This window comes from Gymnodraco acuticeps, unplaced genomic scaffold, assembly GCF_902827175.1.
Source record: "Gymnodraco acuticeps unplaced genomic scaffold, fGymAcu1.1, whole genome shotgun sequence".
NCBI lineage: Eukaryota > Metazoa > Chordata > Actinopteri > Perciformes > Bathydraconidae > Gymnodraco > Gymnodraco acuticeps.
Window position 1 is genome coordinate 640583 of NW_022991085.1, and position 22746 is coordinate 663328.

Here is a 22746-nt window from a genome sequence, read left to right on the forward strand (position 1 = left end):
TACTGGAAGCCAGTGAAGGGAGCGGAGGCGCGTGGTGTGGGAAAATGTTGGAAGGTTGAAGACCAGACGAGCCGCTGCATTCTGGATGAGCTGCAGAGGTCGGATGGCACATGCAGGTAGACCAGCCAGGAGGGAGTTGCAGTAGTCTAGGTGTGAGGTGACGAGAGCCTGTACCAGAAGTTGTGTCACTTTCTGGGTCAGGAGGGGGCGTATCCTCCTGATGTTGTAAAGCGTGTATCTGCAGCAACGGGTTGTTGCAGCGATGTTTGCTGTGAAGGACAGTTTGTTATCTAGGGTCACACGCAGATTCCTTGCAGTCTGAGTCGGGGAAACAACAGAGGTGCTGATGATAGTCAGGTCAAGAGTGGGACAATCTTTTCCCGGAAGAAAAAGCAGTTCAGTCTTGTCAAGGTTGAGCTTGAGGTGGTGAGCAGACATCCACTGAGAGATGTCTGCTAGACAAGCAGAGGTGCATGCGAAGACCTGGGTCTCTGAGCGGGGAAAGGACATAATTAATTGGGTGTCGTGCGGGCTAATGACCGATCCGAGCGAGTTTGTGTACAGAGAGAAGAGGAGGGGACCAAGGACAGAGCCCTGAGGGACCCCTGTAGTTAATTGACAAGGGTCGGACTCGGACCCTCCAAGTTACCCTTTAGGCGCTTTCACACCGCAGTACTTTTCCCACAAAGGTTCATCAGAACTCTTTAGTTCTCATGAACTAAGTACAGATCGTGTTCACACCGGAATAAGTCCCTGGGGGAGGATTAGGCAAATGAAGCCGCTGACGTCACTTCTTCTTCTGCTTTGGGTTTACTGGCAGGCCGCAAACAACTTCACGGCGTATACTACCACCCGTAGTCCCCGGCCGGAAGTCCCCGGAGTCGGGGACTGGCTTCAGTAGAAGCTGCTGGGACTCCCAGCAGCTTCAACTGAAGCCTTCCGAGTAAATCGCCAGAACGCCGACACCTCCTCATCTCCACCACTCCCATGTTTTCTTTTGTGTTGCCATAAGTTAGTCTCTCTGCGTTTCTGCGCTGGGCTAATGCTAATAATGCTAATGCGAATAATGCTAATGCGAGGATAATAAAATGGCGGCTTCACAAAACTTTTTGGGAGTTTTACGGGGCGTGGTTTGCAATCCGCCCAGCCAATCAGACATAGGAACCTTTTTCTCCCACAAAAGTACCTGCTCTCTAGCAGGGACGGAAAAGGGGGTGAAAAGGTTCTCATGAACTAATTTTTGTTCTAGATTTTTTTGGTATGAACGCAACATTTCAGAATTATATCGGAACTAAAGTGGGAAAAGTACTGCGGTGTGAACGCGCCTTTTGAGGTTTGAGTTGAGGAGGGAAAGTGCAGAGCCTGAGACTCATGTTCAAGTGTTTTGGACAGGAACAGGAGGAGAGAGACAGGCCTGTAGTTTATAACATCAGACGGGTTGAGAGTGGGTTTCTTTAGGAGAGGGTTTACTCTTGCCTCCTTGAGACTGTTTGGAAAGTGACCAGAAGTTAAAGAAGTGTTGATGAAATGGGTGAGAAACGGTAGAATATCAGTAGCGATAGTCTGAAGGAGGTTTGAGGGGATAGGGTCCCCAATCCAATTCCTAGTATTCATTCACCACTGAAACCAAGAAGATAGCTCTCTCCCTTGTTAGACTTACCTAATAGAGATTTATATGAGCTTTTCTTCTACTTTTAGTTCAGCTCCACTGTTAGTAAACATGTGATGTGATGTTGCAGTACGTTGGTGCGCTGCCTGAAGCAGACGGGCCGGATCTGCCTGGGTCCTCTCCGCCTCTCAACCCTCACCCTGTCTGACGCCCTGCCCACCCTGCCCACCCTGCAGCTGCACTGCACCGCCGCCCTGGAGAACACGCTCACCGGACAGGAAGTATGTACCCACATTTGGCTTTATTTAATAATCATGGAATGCATTCATATTAGAAATATCTGAATGGCTAGCTTTGTTATCTTAAAGGGTTTGGTCAAAAATGCAAAAAAAGAGGGTAACAAGAAAAATCCTTTGTCCCCTGTGCATGTCTGAACATATAATGATAACACTGTTGAATGACAGAGATGCTGGCAAATATATGTTTAGCATTGTATATGCAGATCACATCACTAAAACATCTCATTTGGAGCTGATCAAACAATGTAAAAGATAAAAAATGGGATATTCTCCTTTGACCTACGACCTCGTCTTTTTAGCGATCAACTATTTCCTCGTAACTTCATGTCACATTTGACATGGGCATCGCATTTTTCTGATCTACTCTATAGGAGGGATTGTAAGTGTTTGCTAAAAACAGTCGAGAGACCAGGAGAAAAAATGGTTTTGAAAAAAAAAATATATCATCATTTGAAAAATTATTGATTCGAAAATAATATGATACAGTACAAGTACGCCTGGGTCTCTGTGTTTCGTTCAAGCTCTGTGTGTGTGTGGAACGAGCCATTTTGTGAGCGAGAGAGAGCGCACCAGTACTGGAGATCGTTGTTTTTAGCTTCTGGTGCTAGCGAGCTACAGCACTCTCTCCTGTCAGACTGAGAGGCTCGGATAACCTCAGCTCAGTGAGGTAAAGGACTCTGTGTTTAGATTACCCACTGAGATTAGTTATCGGTTAAACTGTTTGGTCACGATTAATGTAAACAATTATTTCCGAGGCACACGTTTATAGGATCATTATAGTAATAAGAGAATAAATGAAAAACAGTTATGAAATACTATATGACAGTAAAAAAAGAATAAAGTTTAAAAGGGTGATTTGTAAAATATCCATAAAGAAAAAGTAAATCTGCTTAGTTCTGTTTCAAATGGGTGTTGAGAGAGGTATCCATAGATCTCTTCATGTTGCTCTCAAAGTGCACCAGATTGATGCTTTTAACTTCAATATTTAAAAATAAATCTTCCCGGGGGGGCTTGCCCCGGACCCCCCTAGAGGAGGTGAGGACCCCCCTATGTGAGGTCCACACACCACCTATAAAAATAGCACTTTACCACTGCTTACACCTATATGCCGTGAGCTGATTATCGAGCCTTCATTGTAACAGTCGCGGGACCATTATGTATTTGCGTGGGGAGTGTTGCAGTAGAACATTCCACTGTAGCGACCGGTACATTAATGGGAAACCTTAAATGTTTGAGCACCCTCTATGAAACGTCAAGCTACCCCACAGCACCCCCAAAAGAAAATCTCTGGCGCCGCCACTGAGCCTGCAACTCCGTTTTGAAGAAATGTGCAGTGCAAATCATTGCAGCCACTAATGTGAGAAGACTAGGGGTGCAACAACTAATCGACTTAATCGATTAAAATCGATTACCAAATTGGTTGCCAACTAATTCAGTCGTCGATTCGTTGGTGACGTCATCACATGTGTTTTACCGCGCCGTTAAACTCCAACGTTATTGGTATTTTATCGGTACTGGAGAACATTTAAAAAATACTATGTCTAGTATTATTGCTACAAAAAGACATTGATATACGCAGTCTTAGTGTCGCCAACCTAGTTGCTAATATGTAAAAAGACAAACAAATGAGCGTCTCATGGTGTATTGTTCGATCAGGGACGAAATCGTCTCTCCCCGTTCTGTGTGTGAGGGGGGCGGGGGCAGTATTACACACAGCTGCTACATGCAGCAACACACGGAGGAGATGGCGGAGAGAAGCGCTCCAAGGTGTGGTTAAACTTTACCCGTCTCGATGCTCATTGACAAAGTGCAATAAGAGTTTAGCATGTGAGGGCGGTAACACGAACAATTTGTCTAAACATTTAGCAAAAGTGCTCCACATCCAGACGGAGGAATGCACCGGGTTCCACTGTCTTTCTAGTAGCTCTGTAGCTCCATCCACGAGTAACGTTTCCACGTCAGGTGTTATGTATGCTAGCAGCAACACACGGAGTTAACTACATTATACAAACACAGGTTAATGATGAGAGGTAACTGAGTTATTTAGTTTGTTAAAATTTCAGCTATTCTGTTTACAGTTCTGTCATCAGATTATTTAATAAGATTTGTTAAAACACTGTTGTTTCTTTTGATGTGAAATATTATTTATTTAATTTAAATAAAAAGCAATGTTAATTTAATAATATATGTATTTTTGAATCACGTATTCATCTTTATTGTCTTCATTGTTAGTTTCCACATGCCTAAAACAACCTCAGGCTAAATCTAAAAGTTGATGGCTAAATAAGAGCCCTTGAGAAATTGTGCAAGGCATACAGTGATAGTCCGAATAGTCGATTAATCGTTTCATTAATCGGTAGATTAATCGATTATCAAATTAGTCGTTTGTTGCAGCCCTAGAGAAGACATACTTTTTTGCCAAATATCAGCATTTTCTTTCTTTTCATTTTTTTGCACAGATTGCAAAGTGGCAAGTATTATAACTTATTGTTCTAGCAAAGGGATTTGGGAATTGTATTATGTATTTATGTTTTTGAGCACACAGACTTATGGAGCATTGTTTTATTATCACTGTTCTAGCAAAGGAATACTCACGTTCATATTGATGTATTTTAATAAATGTTAACTTGGCCCATTACATGACTATATGTGTTGGGGGGGCCCGACTTTTTTTTTCTCCAAAGGGGGGGGCCTGGCAAAAAGTTTGAGAACCACTGTGATAGACGCTCATTGTTAAACATTTTGGGGCTAATGAAACCCTGTGTGTGTGCAGGAGTGTATGATTCCTCTGGGCAGCGAGGCTCTGAGCTCCTGTAAGCAGCAGGATGTCCAACCTTTCCTTCTGGCCCTCAGATACACCATGTTCCAAAGACAACTGCTCCAGAAACTTAAAGGTAATTACCAATTCATACAATAGATGCATTAACCATTGTCAAATGGCGATTCTGAATTTAAAAAATGTGTTTTTGAAAGGAGCTTTGGAATTTGAATTTGCCATCCTCAGTAAATAAATCAAAAGCAAACGGAACACCTCAGTGTGGCTTTTCTTCATCCTTTCTGCAAATATGAAAACCAATCTTGTACCCGCCAAACCTTTACATTTGTTGTGTCTTCCTTTCTTTATTGAAGAAGTTCACTGCAAAAAAGTAGTTCCGTTGAGTCTGTGGTAAGCTTGTCCTATAACTTCACAATAAAAGCTCCCTTCTGGTTCACTAATGGGAAGCTTTTAATGTGAAGCAGAAACAGGGAATGTTGGGTTTCCCTCTGTCTCACACAGCTCTGGTATGGCTGAAGGAACATGTAGATAGTATAATAATGTTAATCCAAAGGTCTGCATGTCCATCTTTGTCCAGGTCACTCTCCCTCCACCGACAGCCACCTCATGGAGCTTAGTCTCACTGCTGTCAAATTTGCCCGGAAGAAAGGCAACATTGCCCTGGCGTCCCGCCTGCTCAGCCAGTGTGGGGACAGGACACAGGAAGAAGGGGGGCCGCAGGAGGGGCTGAAGCCAGGCCTTCAGACATCTCTCCCTGGAGGGCACTGTGGGGGAGAGGTGGGGCGCAGAGCTGCAGATCGAGAAAGCTAAAGTCCTGAGGAATGCAGGTAAACAACTGGAGATATTCAAACTGCACACATAACAGATCGGCAGCTTTGCATCTTGCTGCTGCAAAGACTCTTTCAGTACGATATTTATGATTTTTTTATTTGGAAAGCGTTAAAATTCCTTCAAACCATGATGTCAGCATGTTTTCATGCTTCCTCCGGATTTGCTGAAATACGTTATATTCTCCTGGTCTTATTGCTGACATATGCTGATTACAAAACGTATTAGTCTATTGGTATTTATCACACATAATAGACAATCAATACATTTTATTGAAGATTTGGCCAATACCTAAACTGATATTTTATGTATTTTTCATTATAGTACACGGTCAGACCTAAATACAATGAGTTTAGTACTATATATTATTTAGTTTAGAAGTGTAATACCTGCATTTGCGGTTGTCAAGGTAGAAATAAACAGGAGGCAGAGAGCTTATTTGCACCAACAGGTTGCCTCATGCCCTTATTTTTTTTTAAATATTCTTATAAGGTGGAAAGGGGTGGGAATTTTGTGAAAAACAAAATGCTCCAAATGCCCGCTTTTATAAAAACACACACTGAGTCTAAGGGAGAAACCCTGGGTTAACAAATCCAGTTGATGACCCCCTCTGTGGTACACGTTATCTCTGGTTAGGGTCTCTGAAGTCTGGTGTTGATGACCCCCTCTGTGGTACACGTTATCTCTGGTTAGGGTCTCTGAAGTCTGGTGTTGATGACCCCCTCTGTGGTACACGTTATCTCTGGTTAGGGTCTCTGAAGTCTGGTGTTGATGACCCCCTCTGTGGTACACGTTATCTCTGGTTAGGGTCTCTGAAGTCTGCTGTTGATGACCTTGGCTGTCTCTAAGCAGTGTCTCTGTCCACAGGCAGTCCATGGCAGCCATGGAGATGCTGAGCAGGGCTGCTCTGTCTTACTGTCACGTGGGGGAAGAATGAAGGCGCCGCCTGCCGCTCCCTGCTGACACTCTGCAAATGGCTGCTGGCCGACTGGAAGGACATGACGCCTCAGCTGAAAACAGGCATGCTCTCTCTTCATACTGATCTACTTTACATTTTGCCGAGCTGTGATATTTCAAACATTAAAATGACTTTAGTTTTTTGTAATATAGTTCTTCTTCACACCCAGTGTGCTCTGGCTGGTTATATTGTTATGAGATGCCTGATGTTGTGGTGCAGGTGGTGAAGCGGTCAGGAGCAGTGAACTCCTCCAGCGCTGTGGGCAGCATGTCTCCTCTGAGCCGGAACATCGGCTCTCTGCTGGAGCTCCCCCTGGAGGATCAGGGGATCCCCCACATCATCACTGAGACCTCAGGTAACACAGAGCACAGGAACAAATCCTAAAATAGAAATACATTAGACTAACTTTATCTGTTTCTATTAAAAATCTTTAAAGTAAAAAGTGTCTGCAAACTATGAACTACAATACAGCAGTGTTCTAGCTCCATTTTAAAGTTGGTGTTGTTCCTGCAGTGAGTGTGGGCGTCGGGGAGCCAGACTTCGTGCTGGGGCAGCTCTACCAGCTCTCCACCAGCCTGGCTCCAGAGATGGCAAAAGTCCTGGGCCGCACTGGCCAGCTGGGCCTACCGCTGGGGCCGGAAGGTGGGTGGATAACGCCAAGGTTGGTGCACCCAGCTTCACCTGTATGAAATAATGCAATTCAATGTACCACAGTCAATCAAAAGACATGAACCCATGAAACGGCATACTGCAGGAATATTTCATCACATTTATTTGTGTTTCTCTCCTCAGCCAAGGGGAGGGATTGCCTCTTCTTCCTGGAGAGAAGAAGGAGATAGAGGAGGCTGCTGCCAGCAACCACCAGCGAAGAAGACAAGGGAGATCATCTTCAGCATCCTCGGACAGGCCATGTGTCGACCTACCGGCATTCAGGTAGAGAGTCCTGACTTCAGTGACTATTTACTGACGTATTTTATGTCTTAGAAAAAACATTAGAATCTCCTTTTCAGGCTTCTAACCAAAAACACGTTCTTAAATCGTTTAACTTTGAGACAAGAGGCGCTTTCACACCGGAGTACTTTTCCCTTTTAGTTGCGATATTTCCTGGATTTTGGGTTCACACCAAAAAGAGAACTTAGTTCATGAGAACTTTCCCCCCCTTTCAGTCCCTGCTAGAGAGCAGGTACTTTCCTGGGGAGAAAAAAGTTCCAATTTCTGATTGGCTGGCGGATTGCAAACCACGCCCCGTAAAACTCGGAAAAGTTTGTGAAGCCGCCATTTTATTATCCTTGCATTAGCATTATTAGCATTAAGCCCCGCGCACCAAAATAGAGAGAATAACTTATGGCAACACAAAAAAGAACATGGGAGCGGTGGAGATGAGGAGGTGTCAGCGTTCTGGCGATTTACTCGAAGGCTTCAGTAGAAGTTGCTGGGAGTCCCAGCAGCTTCTACTGAAGCCAGTCCCCAACTCCGGGGACTTCCGGCCGGGGACTTCAGGTGGCAGTATACGCCGTGAAGTTGTTTGCGGCCTGCCAGTAAACCCAAAGCAGAAGAAGAAGAAGTGACGTCAGCGGCTCATTTGCCTAATCCTCCCTCAGGGACTTATTCCGGTGTCAACGCGATCGTCTCTTAGTTCAATGGGGGAACTAAGTACGGCAAAGTACTTGGTGTGAAAGCGGCTAAGGGCTCTGGAATTTTATACTTTTTTATCGGTTTTTGAGGACTAATTCCTGCATCAATACGATGCTTTTGATGTGTGGTCAGGATGAGGACATGGCTCTGCAGCAGGAGGTACTATGAGGACGACATGGTGGATGTGATCTGGCGGCAGCCTCATAGGCTCCTGCCCCTGGCTGGGGGAGGCGGGCCAGCCCGTCACCGACCGGTCTGATCCGGGTCTGGAGGCGGGTGGTGGACCGCATATTTCGGCCTGTACCGGTCTCCTGCCAGGCCTACTTCACCTTCCTCAAGCTCAACGCTGGACAAGTGAGGGATCCCCTTTGTACACTTACTGACTTGAGATCTGCTGGCTGATGGAGAGCAGCCCTTCATCCTGAGTGTGTTGTGTTTCAGGTTCCTATAGATAGGAAGACCCAAACTCCTGCTGTCCTGTCAGAACAGCAAAACGAGCAACGACGACATGATCGTGATGGCAACCCTGCGTCTCCTCCGTCTGCTGGTGAAGCATGCCGGTGAACTGAGGGAGGGGCTAGAGTTGGGCCTTAGCCTCCACCCCTACAGCACCCTGGAGGGGTATGTATGACTGTGAGGAGCAGTTATGAATGACAACATATCTGAATTCTGACTCGGCTCTTACAGCTGTGTGTGCCTGGATTAGAGAGACCAGGAGGAAAAATGGTTATTAAAAAAAAAAAAGTAAAAAAAAATCATTTGAAAGTGTGTGTGTGTGTGTGTGTGTGTGTTGTAGTGTGTGTGGTGTGTGTGTGTGTGTGTGTGTGTGTGTGGGTGTGTGTGTGTGTGTGTGTGTGTGGTGGTGTGTGTGGTGTGTGTTGTGAGTGTGTGGTGTGTGTGTGTGTGTAGGTGTTGTGTGTGTGTGTGTGTGTGTTGGTGTGTGTAGTGTGTGTGTGTGATGTGTGTTGTGTGTGTGATGTAGTGTGATGGTGTGTGGGTGTGTGTGTGTGTGTGTGGTGTAGTGTGGTGTTGGTGTGTGTGGTGTTGTGTGTTGGGTGTGTGTGTGCCTCGCCCCTGCTAATGGCATGATCCACTCATAAAAGACAAAAACAATGCTCCTAGGTTATTTAAGAGTGTGGATTCTTGAAAATGAACAGTGTTTATAATATGCTTCATGGTCCCTGTAATTAAATGTGTTTTGTACTCAGTCATGCAGTTCCAGAGTCGTATCATACTGCATCGTGTCTTGTAACAAGAGGCAGTTTTCTTGCCCTACTCTCATAAAAGAAAATCAGTGTACAAACAATCATCATGTCCCCCCCCCCCCCTTCTGACAACCCACTTAAAGGTGGGTCATTTTGGAGAAACTAGCTCGAGTGCGCTAGAATTTGAAAATACACAGCCGGAGAAAATCTGCCACTTCCTTACAGAGCCCCTCCTCCAACACACGAACGCGCACACGACCAATGAGGGCACGAGATAAGTTTGTGCACAGATGGAAGGCTGACAGGCAGGTAGGCCATCCAGTTACTTTAGCCGGGCCGGCTCAGATGATTGTTCGTGCTTTTTACAGCACTACGGCTTCCACAGATGACATTTTGTTATGGATTTGTTGTCAAAGCACTTCAGATATTCATTGCTATCGGGATGTTAAGAGCATTCCATGGAATATCATCAGATCCTCCTTCGCACTCTCCAAAAACTTGGAGTTTCAGGCTCTGCACTTTCCCTCCTCACCTCATACCTGAAAGACCGTACCTACAGGGTGACTTGGAGAGGGTCTGAGTCCGACCCTTGTCAATTAACTACGGGGGTCCCTCAGGGCTCTGTTCTTGGTCCCCTCCTCTTCTCCTTGTACACAAACTCGCTCGGATCTGTCATTAGCCCGCATGGTTTTTCTTACCACTGCTACGCTGACGACACCCAATTAATTCTGTCCTTTCCCCGCTCAGAGACCCAGGTCGTCGCACGCATCTCTGCTTGTCTAGCTGACATCTCTCAGTGGATGTCTGCTCACCACCTCAAGCTCAACCTTGACAAGACTGAGCTGCTCTTCCTCCCGGGAAAAGAGTGTCCCACTCTTGACCTGACAATCAACATCGGCACCTCAGTTGTTTCCCCGACTCAGACTGCAAGGAATCTGGGTGTGACCCTAGATAACAACCTGTCCTTCACTGCAAACATCGCTGCTACAACCCGTTGCTGCAGATACACGCTTTACAACATCAGGAAGATACGTCCCCAGCTGACTCAGAAAGCGACTCAGGTTCTGGTCCAGGCTCTCGTCATCTCACGCCTAGACTACTGCAACTCCCTCCTGGCCGGTCTACCTGCATGTGCCATCCGACCTCTGCAGCTCATCCAGAATGCAGCGGCTCGTCTGGTCTTCAACCTTCCTAAATTCTCCCACACCACTCCGCTCCTCCGCTCCCATCACTGGCTTCCGGTAACTGCTAGAATCCACTTCAAGACACTGGTACTTGCTTACCGTGCTGCGAATGGATCTGGCCCTTCCTACATCCAGGACATGGTTAAACCGTACACCCCAGCGCGTGCACTACGCTCTGCATCAGCCAAACGACTCGTTGCGCCCTCGCTGCGAGGGGGGACCCAAGTTCCCATCGGCGAAAACACATGGGTTTGCTGTCCTGGCTCCAAGATGGTGGAATGAGCTCCCCATTGACATCAGGACGGCAGATAGCTTGCACATCTTCCGGCGCAAACTGAAAACTCATCTCTTTCGACTCCACTTCGAGCGATAGAACTATTAACGAAGCACTTTTATACTAATAAAGGACTGGCTTATCTAAAGCCAGTTGAGTAGCACTTGAAATGTTTGGCTCTATGAAACCTGATATACTTATATGATTCTGTTTTCTTCAAGGTTGTGTCTTCCTGGTCGAATGTACTTATTGTAAGTCGCTTTGGATAAAAGCGTCAGCTAAATGCAATGTAATGTAATGTAATGAATATAACAAAAAGTGTATCTCGAGCCGGTTTCTCAAACTTACCTACCCCACCTTGAAGGACTTTTTTTGTTCTACCTGCTGCTGGTTCTTAACTGTAACATGTGTCCTCCTCAGGAATCATCCCACAGCTGTTTTCCCGTCTTAACCATCCAGAGGCTTACATCCGGCAGAGCATATGCAGTCTGCTGTGTCGAGTGGCCCAGGACTCCCCCCACCTCATCCTCTACCCCGCCATCGTGGGCTCACTCTCCCTGGGAGGAGAGGCTCAGAATGCAGGTAAACTTAAATGACATGAAGTCTTTAACTTTTCTGATTGAATTACAAGGCATTTGTTTCTTAGACACTACATGATGTCTGTTTGGCTGTTAATAGTTGAACTGATGACTGTCACTGGTCAAAACTCCATACAAAATGGCATTGGAGTGAACATAATTAGTAGCCATTAAAACAATAAGAAAGAGTGATGCATGCCAGTAAAATGCTAATACTGTAATCTAATATGCGTTTACAGGGAGTAAACTGCCGTCAGCTCTGCCCACCTTCCTGGGCAGCATGCAGGGGAGGGTCTGGGGGGGGGGGAGGAAGAGCAGGCAGAGAGCGGGGCCCAGGGAGAGGCTTCAGAGGAGCTGTCCACCTTCTGCTCCAGTCAGGACCAGGCCATGATGCAGGACTGCTACAGCAAGATCGTGGAGAAGCTGTCCCTTGCCAACCCCACCATGGTGCTGCAGGTAGGAGGGGGCTGCACTCACTGATGTACTAATGCCTTAACTTAACCCCTCTGTCAGAAGTCTAACTCGAGCACAGTATCAGCATTTCATTCATTATTCAGTGATCATTTTAGTTATCACATAAACGACGGCCCATCTTTTGACAAAAAAAAAAAAATACTTTCCCCTTATTTCTTATGTTTTTAGGAGATATCTTTATTGTGTTTCATCTTTTTATCTACATACTTAACTTCTTGTGTTTATATCATTATTTGCATTAAATCTTTATGTTTTTATTTACTTCTCAAATGAAGATTAATGAAGGATTGTGATTGGTGCAGGTGCAGCAGCTGGTGGGGGAGCTGCGCAGAGTTACCCTCCTGTGGGACGAGCTGTGGCTGGGCGTGCTGCAGCAGCAACACATGCACGTCCTGAGGAGGATCCAGCAGCTGGAGGACGAGGTCAAGAGGGTGCAGATCAACAACACGCTGCGCAGGTGAGGCTCCGCGGGCGCGCGCACACACACACACACACACACACACACACACACACACAGCCGCCCTGGTTTTTTCTTACTACAACGGTGCTAACGTTTATTGGGAAAAGGTATCCAACATCTTGTTGTGGGTTTAAAGCTCATGCATAGAAATCAAGACTCAACTGGACTCTGTTATTGTTGCAGTGTTATACATGTTGATATTGTAGGCGAGAGATGCTAATCACTTCTTTGCATTTGAATTTTTACTTTTCAAGTGTTTATTGTTTTCCCACTGTCCTGTTCTGCAGTAATGTAAAAGTGTAGAAACTGAACTACAGTGTGTGTACAACCCTGTCTTAAAACATAACGCCTGTTATGCTCTTAGCTCCCTAATGGTTCTGGGTCAGGATGTTGTACTTCTAGTAACAACCTGTGTTGTGCTGCAGGGATGAGAAGATCGCCATCATGCGGGAGAAGCACTCGGCTCTGATGCGTCCGGTGGTCTTTCGCTCTGGATCACGTGTGCAGCATCACAGCCACTCTAGCAGAGACCCCCTCATGAGACCTGGTTCCAGCAGACCTACGGGGACCCCCATCACCTCTGCCCTCGAGCGCCTGAGAAACCCCACTAACCCCGCTAACCCTGCCAGCAGCTGGCTGCCCTTCAAACAGGTGTGTGTGTGTTGTGTGTGTGTGTCCTTTTTTATTAAGTCTTTAAGGGTGCGTTCACACCAGCCTTGTATAGTCCGGTTGAATCGAACCCTGGTGCGTTTAGTCGCTTGGTGCGGTTCATTTGGGTCGGTGTGAACACAGTTCAAGACCTCTTAAGTGAACTAAACAACCGGACTCTGGTCTGCTAAAATAGGTGGTCTCGGAACGCTTGCTTGTGAACTCTGGAGCGGTTCATTGCTGGTGTGAACGCAGTCCGCACCAAAACATAGGAAGCTAGTATTTACGTGTCACAAGAACGCGGATCTCTTCAAAAATCTTTAGCGAAAGAGTCTTTCAAGACATCCGCGGTTGTTTAGTTAAAGAGTGAAGCAGAATGAAGTGTTGAACAGTGTCGTGTAAAGTAAAAATGCTCAGTCAGCTACATAAAAGTAAGAACACCTGTTGTCGGTGAAACGCCCCTCCTTACTGCAGAACGTCTCTCATTATATGTGTTGTAATGTTTTTAACGGACGTTGTCTGATTATATAATCATATGCGTGGGCCGCTAGTGTCTGTTGATCTCCAGATTAACAGCAGCATGAGAATAACCTGCCGAAAGTGCCGATGCTCCATGGCGGAGGCTCCGGTAGAAATTGCCGGGATTTGCGTTTTTACCCCTTAATGTCTGACCAATGGTTGAATATCATTTCCATGACACATGACTTGTGTTTAAAGTTTATAGTCCGTTTGAGTTTTGCCCGTGTGAACGCAAACCGAACCTTCTGAAAAATGAAACAATGTAACAAACTGTGGTCTGGTGCGCACCAGAGAGCGGAATGCACCTAGGTGTGAATGCACCCTAAGTAGGGCTGAATGCACCCTAAGTAGGGCTGCAACAAACGACTAATTTGATAATCGATTAATCTATCGATTAATGAAATGATTAATCGACTATTCGGACTATTACTGTATGCCTTGCACAATTTCTCAAACGCTCTTATTTAGCCATCAACTTTTAGATTTAGCTTGAAGTTGTTTTAGGCATGTGGAAACTAACAATGAAGACAATAAAGATGAATACTTGATTCAAAAATACATATATTATTAAACTAACTAAACAAATTGTGAACAAAATTAACATTGCTTTTTATTTAAATTAAATAAATTATATTTCACATCAAAAGAAACAACAATGTTTTAACAAATCGTATTATCTGATGACAGAACTGTAAACAGAATAGCTGAAACTTTAACAAACTAAGTAACTCTGTTACCTCTAATCATTAACCTGTGTTTGTATAATGTAGTTAACTCCGTGTGTTGCTGCTAGCATACATAACACCTGACGTGGAAACGTTACTCGTGGACGGGGCTACAGAGCTACTAGAAAGACGGTCGAACCCGGTGCATTCCTCCGTCTGAATGTGGAGCACTTTTGCTAAATGTTTAGACAAATTGCTCGTGTTACCGCCCTCACATGCTAAACTCTTATTGCACTTTGGCAACGAGTATTGTCCACATCGAGACGGGTAAAGTTTAACCACACCTCGGAGCGCGTTCTCTCCGCCATCTCCTCCGTGTGTTGCTGCATGTAGCAGCTGCGTGTGTGTAAACTGCCCCGCCCCCTCGCACACAGACGGGGGAGAGAGATCTCGTCTGATCGAAAATACATCATAGATGCATTTGTTTGTCTTTTTGCATATTAGAAACGAGTTGGCGACACTAAGACTGCGATATAATGTTTTTGTAGCAATAATACATGACATATATTTTTTAAATGTCTCCAGTACCGATAAAAATACCAATAACGTTGGAGCTTAACGGCGTGTAATACACACGTGATGACGTCACCAACGAATCGACGACTGAATTAGTTGGCAACCAATTTGGTAATCGATTTGAATCGATTAAGTCGATTAGTTGTTGCACCCCTAACCCTAAGATACCGTTTTTATGCCAGGACTTTTCTTCAACTTTATTCAGATATTCTCACATGTTTTGACTTAATAATCCACTTACTGTGATTTCTATATTGCACTAGCCCATATTGTGATTTCAATACAATTTAAATTAATTGTTCGGCTCTAATTTCAATTTGGTTGTCGGCTCATTAACAGTTAGTCATCTTCATTGATATAATGAATAACGTTTTTTATGATCAGATCATGATGAGCCTGCAGCAGCGTTCTCAGAAGCGAGCCAGCTATCTGCTTCACCTGGACGAGATCAGTCCTCGCCTCGTCTCCATGACAACGACAGAGATGGCGCTCCCAGGTGAGGTGTCGGCATCAGATGCCGTCACCATACAGAGCGTAGGCAACACCATCACCATCCTGCCCACCAAAACCAAGCCCAAGAAGCTGTTCTTCCTGGGCTCCGACGGACGCAACTACCCGTACCTCTTTAAAGGTAGGAGAGCAAATCGGAGCAAGGGATGGGGGGGAGGAGCATGTTAGTGAGTGGGGGCTGAAGTTGAAGTGTGTCAGTAGTGATGGAACTCTTGTCTCTCAGGTCTGGAGGATTTGCATTTGGACGAGCGCATCATGCAGTTCCTGTCAATCGTCAACACCATGTTCACCAAGATCAACCAGCAGGAGCAGCCGCACTTCCACGCCCGCCACTACTCCGTCACCCCCCTCGGGACCCGGTCTGGACTCATCCAGTGGGTAGACGGGGCCACGCCGCTCTTCGGCCTCTACAAGCGCTGGCAGCAGAGGGAGGCGGTGCTGCAGGCTCAGAAGGTAACGCAGCTCCTTTCCTGTTGCAACCCATATTAAAGCACAACTAAAACGTTTTTTTTCTCAAGTAAAATTGACACACTTATTCTTGTCCTGACCAGGCCCAGGACTCCTTCCAGCAGCAGCCGGTGCCCCCGGTCCCCCGCCCCAGTGAGCTGTACTACAGCCGCATCGGGCCGGCTCTGAAGGCTGTGGGGCTCAGTCTGGATGTGACCAGGCGAGACTGGCCCCTGAGCGTCATGAAGGACGTGCTGAAGGAGTTGATGGAGACTACGCCCTCCAACCTGCTGGCCAAGGAGCTGTGGTGTTCGTGCACCACCCCCAGCGAGTGGTGGAGGGTCACTCAGGTAACCCCTGCTCAGCGGACATGTCTGATTATTAAATGTTCTGTTGTGTTTCTAACCCGTCTCTCTCTCTGCTGCAGTCCTACGCCAGATCCACTGCTGTCATGTCAATGGTGGGATACATCATCGGCCTCGGTGACCGTCACCTCGACAACGTGTTGATTGACATGACCACTGGAGAGGTGGTGCACATTGACTACAATGTGTGCTTTGAAAAAGGTCAGTTTCATATTGTTTTGCTTGAGTTTGTGTAAAGTGAGTTTAACTGCTGAATATATGTGACCCGCTTTATTGAAATCAGTCGGATGTCGCAAAGGTACATTCCCAGATCGTGGATTAATGTGAAAAATGTGTGTTTTGGTCATTTGGGGTTTTGGTTGGTTTTAAAGTCTTTCAGAAAATCTATTTAGTCTACGATGCGACTAGCTAAAAATGAGTTGGCCTAATCAGTATGATGGATCTCTGTGATCTATCCACTTTCTGTTGAACGTGATGAGGGACAGCCTTCTAACAAGCTGTTTTATAGACCAACACAGATTTCAGATTCCCAGCTAATCCAATGGTGGTCCTAAGGGGGGGCCAAATGGTCCCCTTTTAAAATGACTGGCTAAAATATTGTCAGCAAACTTTGAATGCCTTTTTCTCTGAATGGTGTCTTGGTAACAGTCGTCTTGCTTTATGAAACAGTGTATAGAATTGGAGCGATGTAACCCTCTGGAGTCTAAGGGTATTTCTCGATTTTAAGATGTTTCCTTAAATTACCTCTTTAACCCTCTGGAGTCTAAGGGTATTTTCTTGATTTTTAGATGTTTCCTTAAATTACCTCTTTAACCCTCTGGAGTCTAAGGGTATTTTCTTGATTTTTAGATGTTTCCTTAAATGACCTCTTTAAATGTATTTCTTCTAACATGGCACCCCATGTGTTAATATCAAAATGTTCAGGACAATCTCTGGTCTTGCTATATATGCAAATTACTCACCTGAGAGCACAGTTTGATGAGATAAGTAGCTCTAAAGCTTAAAATGTGAAATCCGATTTTCGGAAAATCTTCAAAATTCTTGTGAAAACACAAATTTACTCATGTGATCGAATTGTTTTGGTGTTTTAGATTTGGTTACCAAAGTCTTAGGATCACAAAAGTAGTGAAATATTTGAATTACACTGTATATAAATGTGTAATACATGTCTAAAATGAAAAAAAAATGTATTTGAATTTTGAGTAAAATAGGTCACTCTACTTTCACCACAGCAGGGACTGAGATACATCAGGACTGAATAATGACTTCATATTACATACCAAGGTTCATATGATGTGTACAAATACAAATTGAGCATTCAAACTTTTTTTTTCAACCAACAATTTATTATAAATGTTTTTTTCAACCAACTATTTATATAAATATAAGAAACTGGAAAATCTCACTATTTATAATATTGAACATCAGAACTTTCAACCAACTATTCATTATAAATGTCAAGACAGTGTCAAGGTCTTTGTCTGTCTTCCAAAACAGTGGGTCTGGCTGCTGTGAAGATGGGGGTGATGGTGCATGGGCTGCTGTGTAGGTGGGGGGTACAAGTGCTATACGAGACCTCCATGAGACCTCCTTGCTGGCTGGGTTGAAGGTGATGGCTGTGGTGGAGCCTTTGTGCTGAGGTGTATCTTGACCTGGTGGCAGCCGCAGATGGAGGTGGAGGCAGCTGTAGTGATGCTGGTCTGTTGGTCCTTGGTGGTGATGGCTCTGGTGAAGGCCCTTTAGCCACAGTAGATCTTGACCTGGGGGCCGGCACAGATGGATGTTCTGGCTGCTGGATAAACGCCGCCTGTGGGCCACTAGACCCAGGCAGCTGTGAAACATCTCTGTAAAACAAATTAAAATGTAGGACAATAATTTTATAACTAATTTCATTGAAATAAAGTTCAAGTAAAATGTTGCTCAAGCACAAATAACAATGCACACATAAAAAGAAAGTTTTGGAAGTTGGACAGTAGTCTCTCGCTCTCTCTCTCACTCATACACACACACACACACACACACACACACACACACACACACACACACACACACACACACACACACACACACACACACACACACACACACACAGGTATTTCCAGTTACTTTACATTCAGTATAAAATCACAGACACACATATACAGTGGGGCAAAAAAGTATTTAGTCAGCCACCAATTGTGCAAGTTCTCCCACTTAAAAAGATGAGAGGCCTGTAATTTTCATCCTAGGTACACTTCAACTATGAGAGACAGAATGGGGGGAAATAATCCAGGAAATCACATTGTAGTATTTTTAATGAATTAATTGGTAAATTCCTCGGTAAAATAAGTATTTGGTCACCTACAAACAAACAAGATGTCTGGCTCTCACAGACCTGTAACTTCTTCTTTAAGAGCCTCCTCTGTCCTCCACTCGTTAACTGTATTAATGGCACCTGTTTGAACTCGTTATCAGTACAAAATACACCTGTGGGGGGGTCAAAATGATCACAAGAACGGTGAGCAAAAATCCCAGAACCACACGGGGGGACCTAGTCAATGACCTGCAGAGAGCTGGGACCAAAGTAACTAAGGCTACCATCAGTAACACACTACGCCGCCAGGGACTCAAATCCTGCAATGCCAGACGTGTCCCCCTGCTTAAGCCAGTACATGTCCAGGCCCGTCTGAAGTTTGCTAGAGAGCATTTAGATGATCCAGAAGAGGATTGGGAGAATGTCATATGGTCAGATGAAACCAAAATAGAACTTTTTGGTAAAAACTCAACTAGACGTGTTTGGAGGATTGGAGGAGGAGGAGAAATCCAATTCTCTTGGAGGAGAAAGAATGCTGAGTTGCATCCAAAGAACACCATACCTACTGTAGGGCTGTCCCGAATACCATTTTTCGGGCTCCGGATATTCGGTAGTAATCAGCAGAGAATATTCGAATATTCGGTGCGGAGAGAATTTTTTCTTTTTTAATAAAAAATGTTTTTCCCACATTTTTTTCATAATACTCTCAGACACCTGACAACACGCTGTTAAGCAGAAGCGCAGAAAGAGCATACTATTACGATTTATATTTATTTATTGTCTCAGTACTCGCATACATTAAAACTAAATGTGTCCTCTGCATTTAACCCAGCCGCAGCGCAGCGCCCGGGGACCAAATCTGGTTCCAAATTCCGTCTATAACGTTTTACAACCTGAAGATACAAAACACATATTTCTGTTATAACAACAATACTTTTAATAACATAGCCGTAACAGTAGGCCTAACAGTGTAATACTTGTTACCGATACAGTAAACAGTATTTAAATAAATGAAGAACGAAAAATAAATGAACGAACTGTATGCCAATAATTGCCTTAGTCCCAGATGTTCCCACATTGCTCCTATTATTTTCACTATTTGGATAACATTTAAAAACTAATATAAAAAAACAATTCGGTTTCTTGCTTGCAACTATTTTCCAAGCAAAGTAAGTGCACGATGTTATCATGTGTAACGTTACTGTTTAAACGGCGGATAAAGCAGCTTCATCATGGCAACTTGACAACAGCTAAGCTAAGCTAGGCTAGTACTTACAGCATCCGGTGACTTTTCAGAGTTGTTGTGCCACCGTGGTAGGCCAGTTTCTTGTCGCATATTTGGCACACTGCCTTCTTCTTACCGTCGTCCAATTTAAAATGGTCCCACACAGCTGAAGTCTTCGGCATTTTGTGTTGAGGTGTGTGAAACGAGATGAAGCGTGCCGTTCGTGACTGTGAGTGAACGCGATGTCAGGAGCACAGGCTGAGATTGTATATATTTCCGCATTTTAACAGTGCAATTCAAAAGTATAAATATAGTATAAGAATATGGCAATTCACCTTTATTGATAGCATACATTTAGGAACAAAAATAATTGTTTTGGAAAAAAATAAAAAAACAAATATCCGAATAATGAAATTGAAACGAATAGTTGGCCAACGAACGAATATTCGAATAGTCGAATATTTGGGTACAGCCCTAACCTACTGTGAACCATGGGGGTGGAAACATCATGCTTTGGGGCTGTTTTTCTGCAAAGGGACCAGGACGACTGAACCGTGTAAAGGAAGGAAAGAATGAATGGGGCCATGTATCGTGAGATTTTGAGTGACGACTTCCTTCCATCAGCAAGGGCATTGAAAATGAAACGTGGCTGGCAGGCTTGGAATTTCGTCATTTTAGGGGCAAGGCCATTTGGCCTTCCCGTTCACATTTTTTTCAAGGGCACAAAGGCCACATGACAGGGCACAAAGGCCGTTTGGTTAAATTACGCTGGTCAATCAACATGACTGAAAAGTGTAGCACTAACGTCAACACCAGTCGTTTTACAAATGGCTGAATAGCAATAGTGTTTCTTTAACGTATACGTTAAGTTCAGCCATAAACCACATAAGTCAGTCATGTATTATATCAAAACCGCTTAGCAAGAAAAATACTAGATTCAAAGGTGACAGCTATCTGCTAGCTTGTAGAAGCAACACTAGATGTATACCCCTTGAAGGGAAGACGTTAGCGCTATCCAAACTAGCTAGCTATCGCTAGTTTTCATGACAAAATGTAACGAGTCGACTTTAAATAGGCTAATACAATGGTAATTACCTATCAATAGTACTTTCTATAAACACGTAAATGTTAAGTCCTTTCAAATACTACCACATACTTCAGTTAAATCATATCAAAACAGCTTGGTCCGTTTGCTTACCTGTGCTTGTCTTGCTCCCGCGGCTGAGGAGCAGGCTGTCGGGCCCCTACAGGCATTTCTGACGGAACAATCACAGCAGAGCAATCGCTCTGATCCACAGGCACGGGACTATCCTACTGCGCGCACTAATATGACTTTACTAGCGTTGTTTACACTGGAACTTTTGACAGGGGCACCAAGGCCACTTTGGCCGTGAATTGCATTTTTTTTCACAGGGCATCACGGCCAAAGTGCGGGGCAACGACGGCCATGGCCGTCGTGGCCGTCGTGAAATTCCCACCCTGGTGGCTGGGTCTTTCAGTATGACAATGATCCCAAACACACCGCCCGGGCAACAAAGGAGTGGCTTCGTAAGAAGCATTTCAAGGTCCTGGAGTGGCCTAGCCAGTCTCCAGATCTCAACCCCATAGAAAATCTTTGGAGGGAGTTGAAAGTCTGTGTTGCCCAGCGACAGCCCCAAAACATCACTGCTCTAGAGGAGATCTGCATGGAGGAATGGGCCAAAATACCAGCAACAGTGTGTGAAAACCTTGTGAAGACTTACAGAAAACGTTTGACCTCTGTCATTGCCAACAAAGGGTATATAACAAAGTATTGAGATGAACTTTTGTTATTGACCAAATACTTGTTTTCCACCATAATTTGCAAATCAATTCTTTAAAAATCAGACAATGTGATTTTCTGGATTTTTTTTTTTCTCATTCTGTCTCTCATAGTTGAGGTATACCTAGGATGAAAATTACAGGCCTCTCATCTTTTTAAGTGGGAGAACTTGCACAATTGGTGGCTGACTAAATACTTTTTGCCCCACTGTACATAGGCTACATCTGATTACAAAGTCTCATCTGTACAGGACGGTAAAATAATCACAGGCACACATATAAATAAATCAACCACAGCCTCATCTGTACAGAACAGTATGATACAATAATCGATGGCAAAAACATGTCACTGTAAATGTCTCTGTTGTGGAACGAATAAATGATTAATTTAATCATCTACACATGTAATCTCACTTATACACACCAAAATAACGTTCTCACAGAGTAAACGTTTGCTAATGGAGTCTATTTTGTCCCAAGAAAAAGTTAATGAGTTCATGGTTGGTAGGTCCTTAGTGATTTCTCGATGTCCATTGGTCATTTCAGACCATGAGATTTCCTTGACGGACACACGAATCCACCACAGTGTAAAGTCAAGCTGCTTTGAGCGGCCATATTGGCTGCTGTGCCCTGGTCACAGTCTCACAGGAGATACCGCTGGAAAGCTACTCTTCCAGCAATTCCGCGGATATCTGAATCATATTTCTACTCCTTATAATCGAAAATATATGATTAATTACGTAAATGATGCGCGTCCACTGACTCCAGAGGGTTAATGGTCACTAGGGGTTTAACGGTTCACAAACATTTCGGTTCAGTACGTACCTCGGTTTTTAGGTCACGGTTCGTTACGTTTTCGGTACAGCAGAAAAAATGATCACAAAACATATTTTTGCGGGGTTTTTTAATAATTATTAAACTGTGAATAATGTATTCACTCAAATAAATACCAAATATAATCAAATAAACATTAATGTGCAGCATTTCGATGAACTGAAATAATCTGTATTTGAACTGTACTGTACTAGTACCTAAGCAGCCAGCTTGACATTAGGACTTGCTTGCTTGTCATTGTATTTTCATGTTTTCTTTAAGAAAAATGAACTTGTCCACATTGCTTGGCGAAAGGGCAGATCTGCTGGCACTAATGCTGCGTTCCCACCGGACGCGATGAGAATATTCGCTTCGCTCTAAACGCTCGAGTTTCACCGCGGCTTGCAGTTTGTTATATCGAGTCATTCAAAACAGACATACCGTTGACGCGCAGCGCCGTTGACGGACAGTTAAGGTTGTTTACACTTCCATGCAAGATTGGTTATTTCTGTCCTTAACTATGGAGGAACAGCAATTGCTGCTTTGTACCTTCTGTGGAAGTGTATCTTATATCTCCGGGAACCCACTCACAGCCACAACGATCA

General features: G+C 44.4%; 1 protein-coding gene across 1 annotated transcript in view; it reads left to right on the top strand.

The window, feature by feature from the left end:
* Positions 1-22746, top strand: part of smg1 (SMG1 nonsense mediated mRNA decay associated PI3K related kinase) — a 101013-nt gene that overhangs the window by 54911 nt on the left and 23356 nt on the right. Inside the window, 31 exon segments of the mRNA XM_034236815.1 lie at positions 1740-1890; positions 4682-4802; positions 5262-5392; positions 5394-5511; positions 6379-6437; positions 6439-6527; positions 6686-6825; positions 6984-7063; positions 7065-7114; positions 7248-7314; positions 7316-7348; positions 7350-7403; positions 8238-8264; positions 8266-8304; positions 8306-8356; positions 8358-8459; positions 8547-8563; positions 8565-8694; positions 8696-8726; positions 11189-11350; positions 11586-11627; positions 11630-11802; positions 12123-12277; positions 12706-12763; positions 12765-12812; positions 12814-12849; positions 12851-12931; positions 15073-15319; positions 15422-15651; positions 15750-15995; positions 16073-16211. Of these exon segments, the coding sequence (XP_034092706.1) occupies positions 1740-1890; positions 4682-4802; positions 5262-5392; positions 5394-5511; positions 6379-6437; positions 6439-6527; positions 6686-6825; positions 6984-7063; positions 7065-7114; positions 7248-7314; positions 7316-7348; positions 7350-7403; positions 8238-8264; positions 8266-8304; positions 8306-8356; positions 8358-8459; positions 8547-8563; positions 8565-8694; positions 8696-8726; positions 11189-11350; positions 11586-11627; positions 11630-11802; positions 12123-12277; positions 12706-12763; positions 12765-12812; positions 12814-12849; positions 12851-12931; positions 15073-15319; positions 15422-15651; positions 15750-15995; positions 16073-16211 (3107 nt within the window).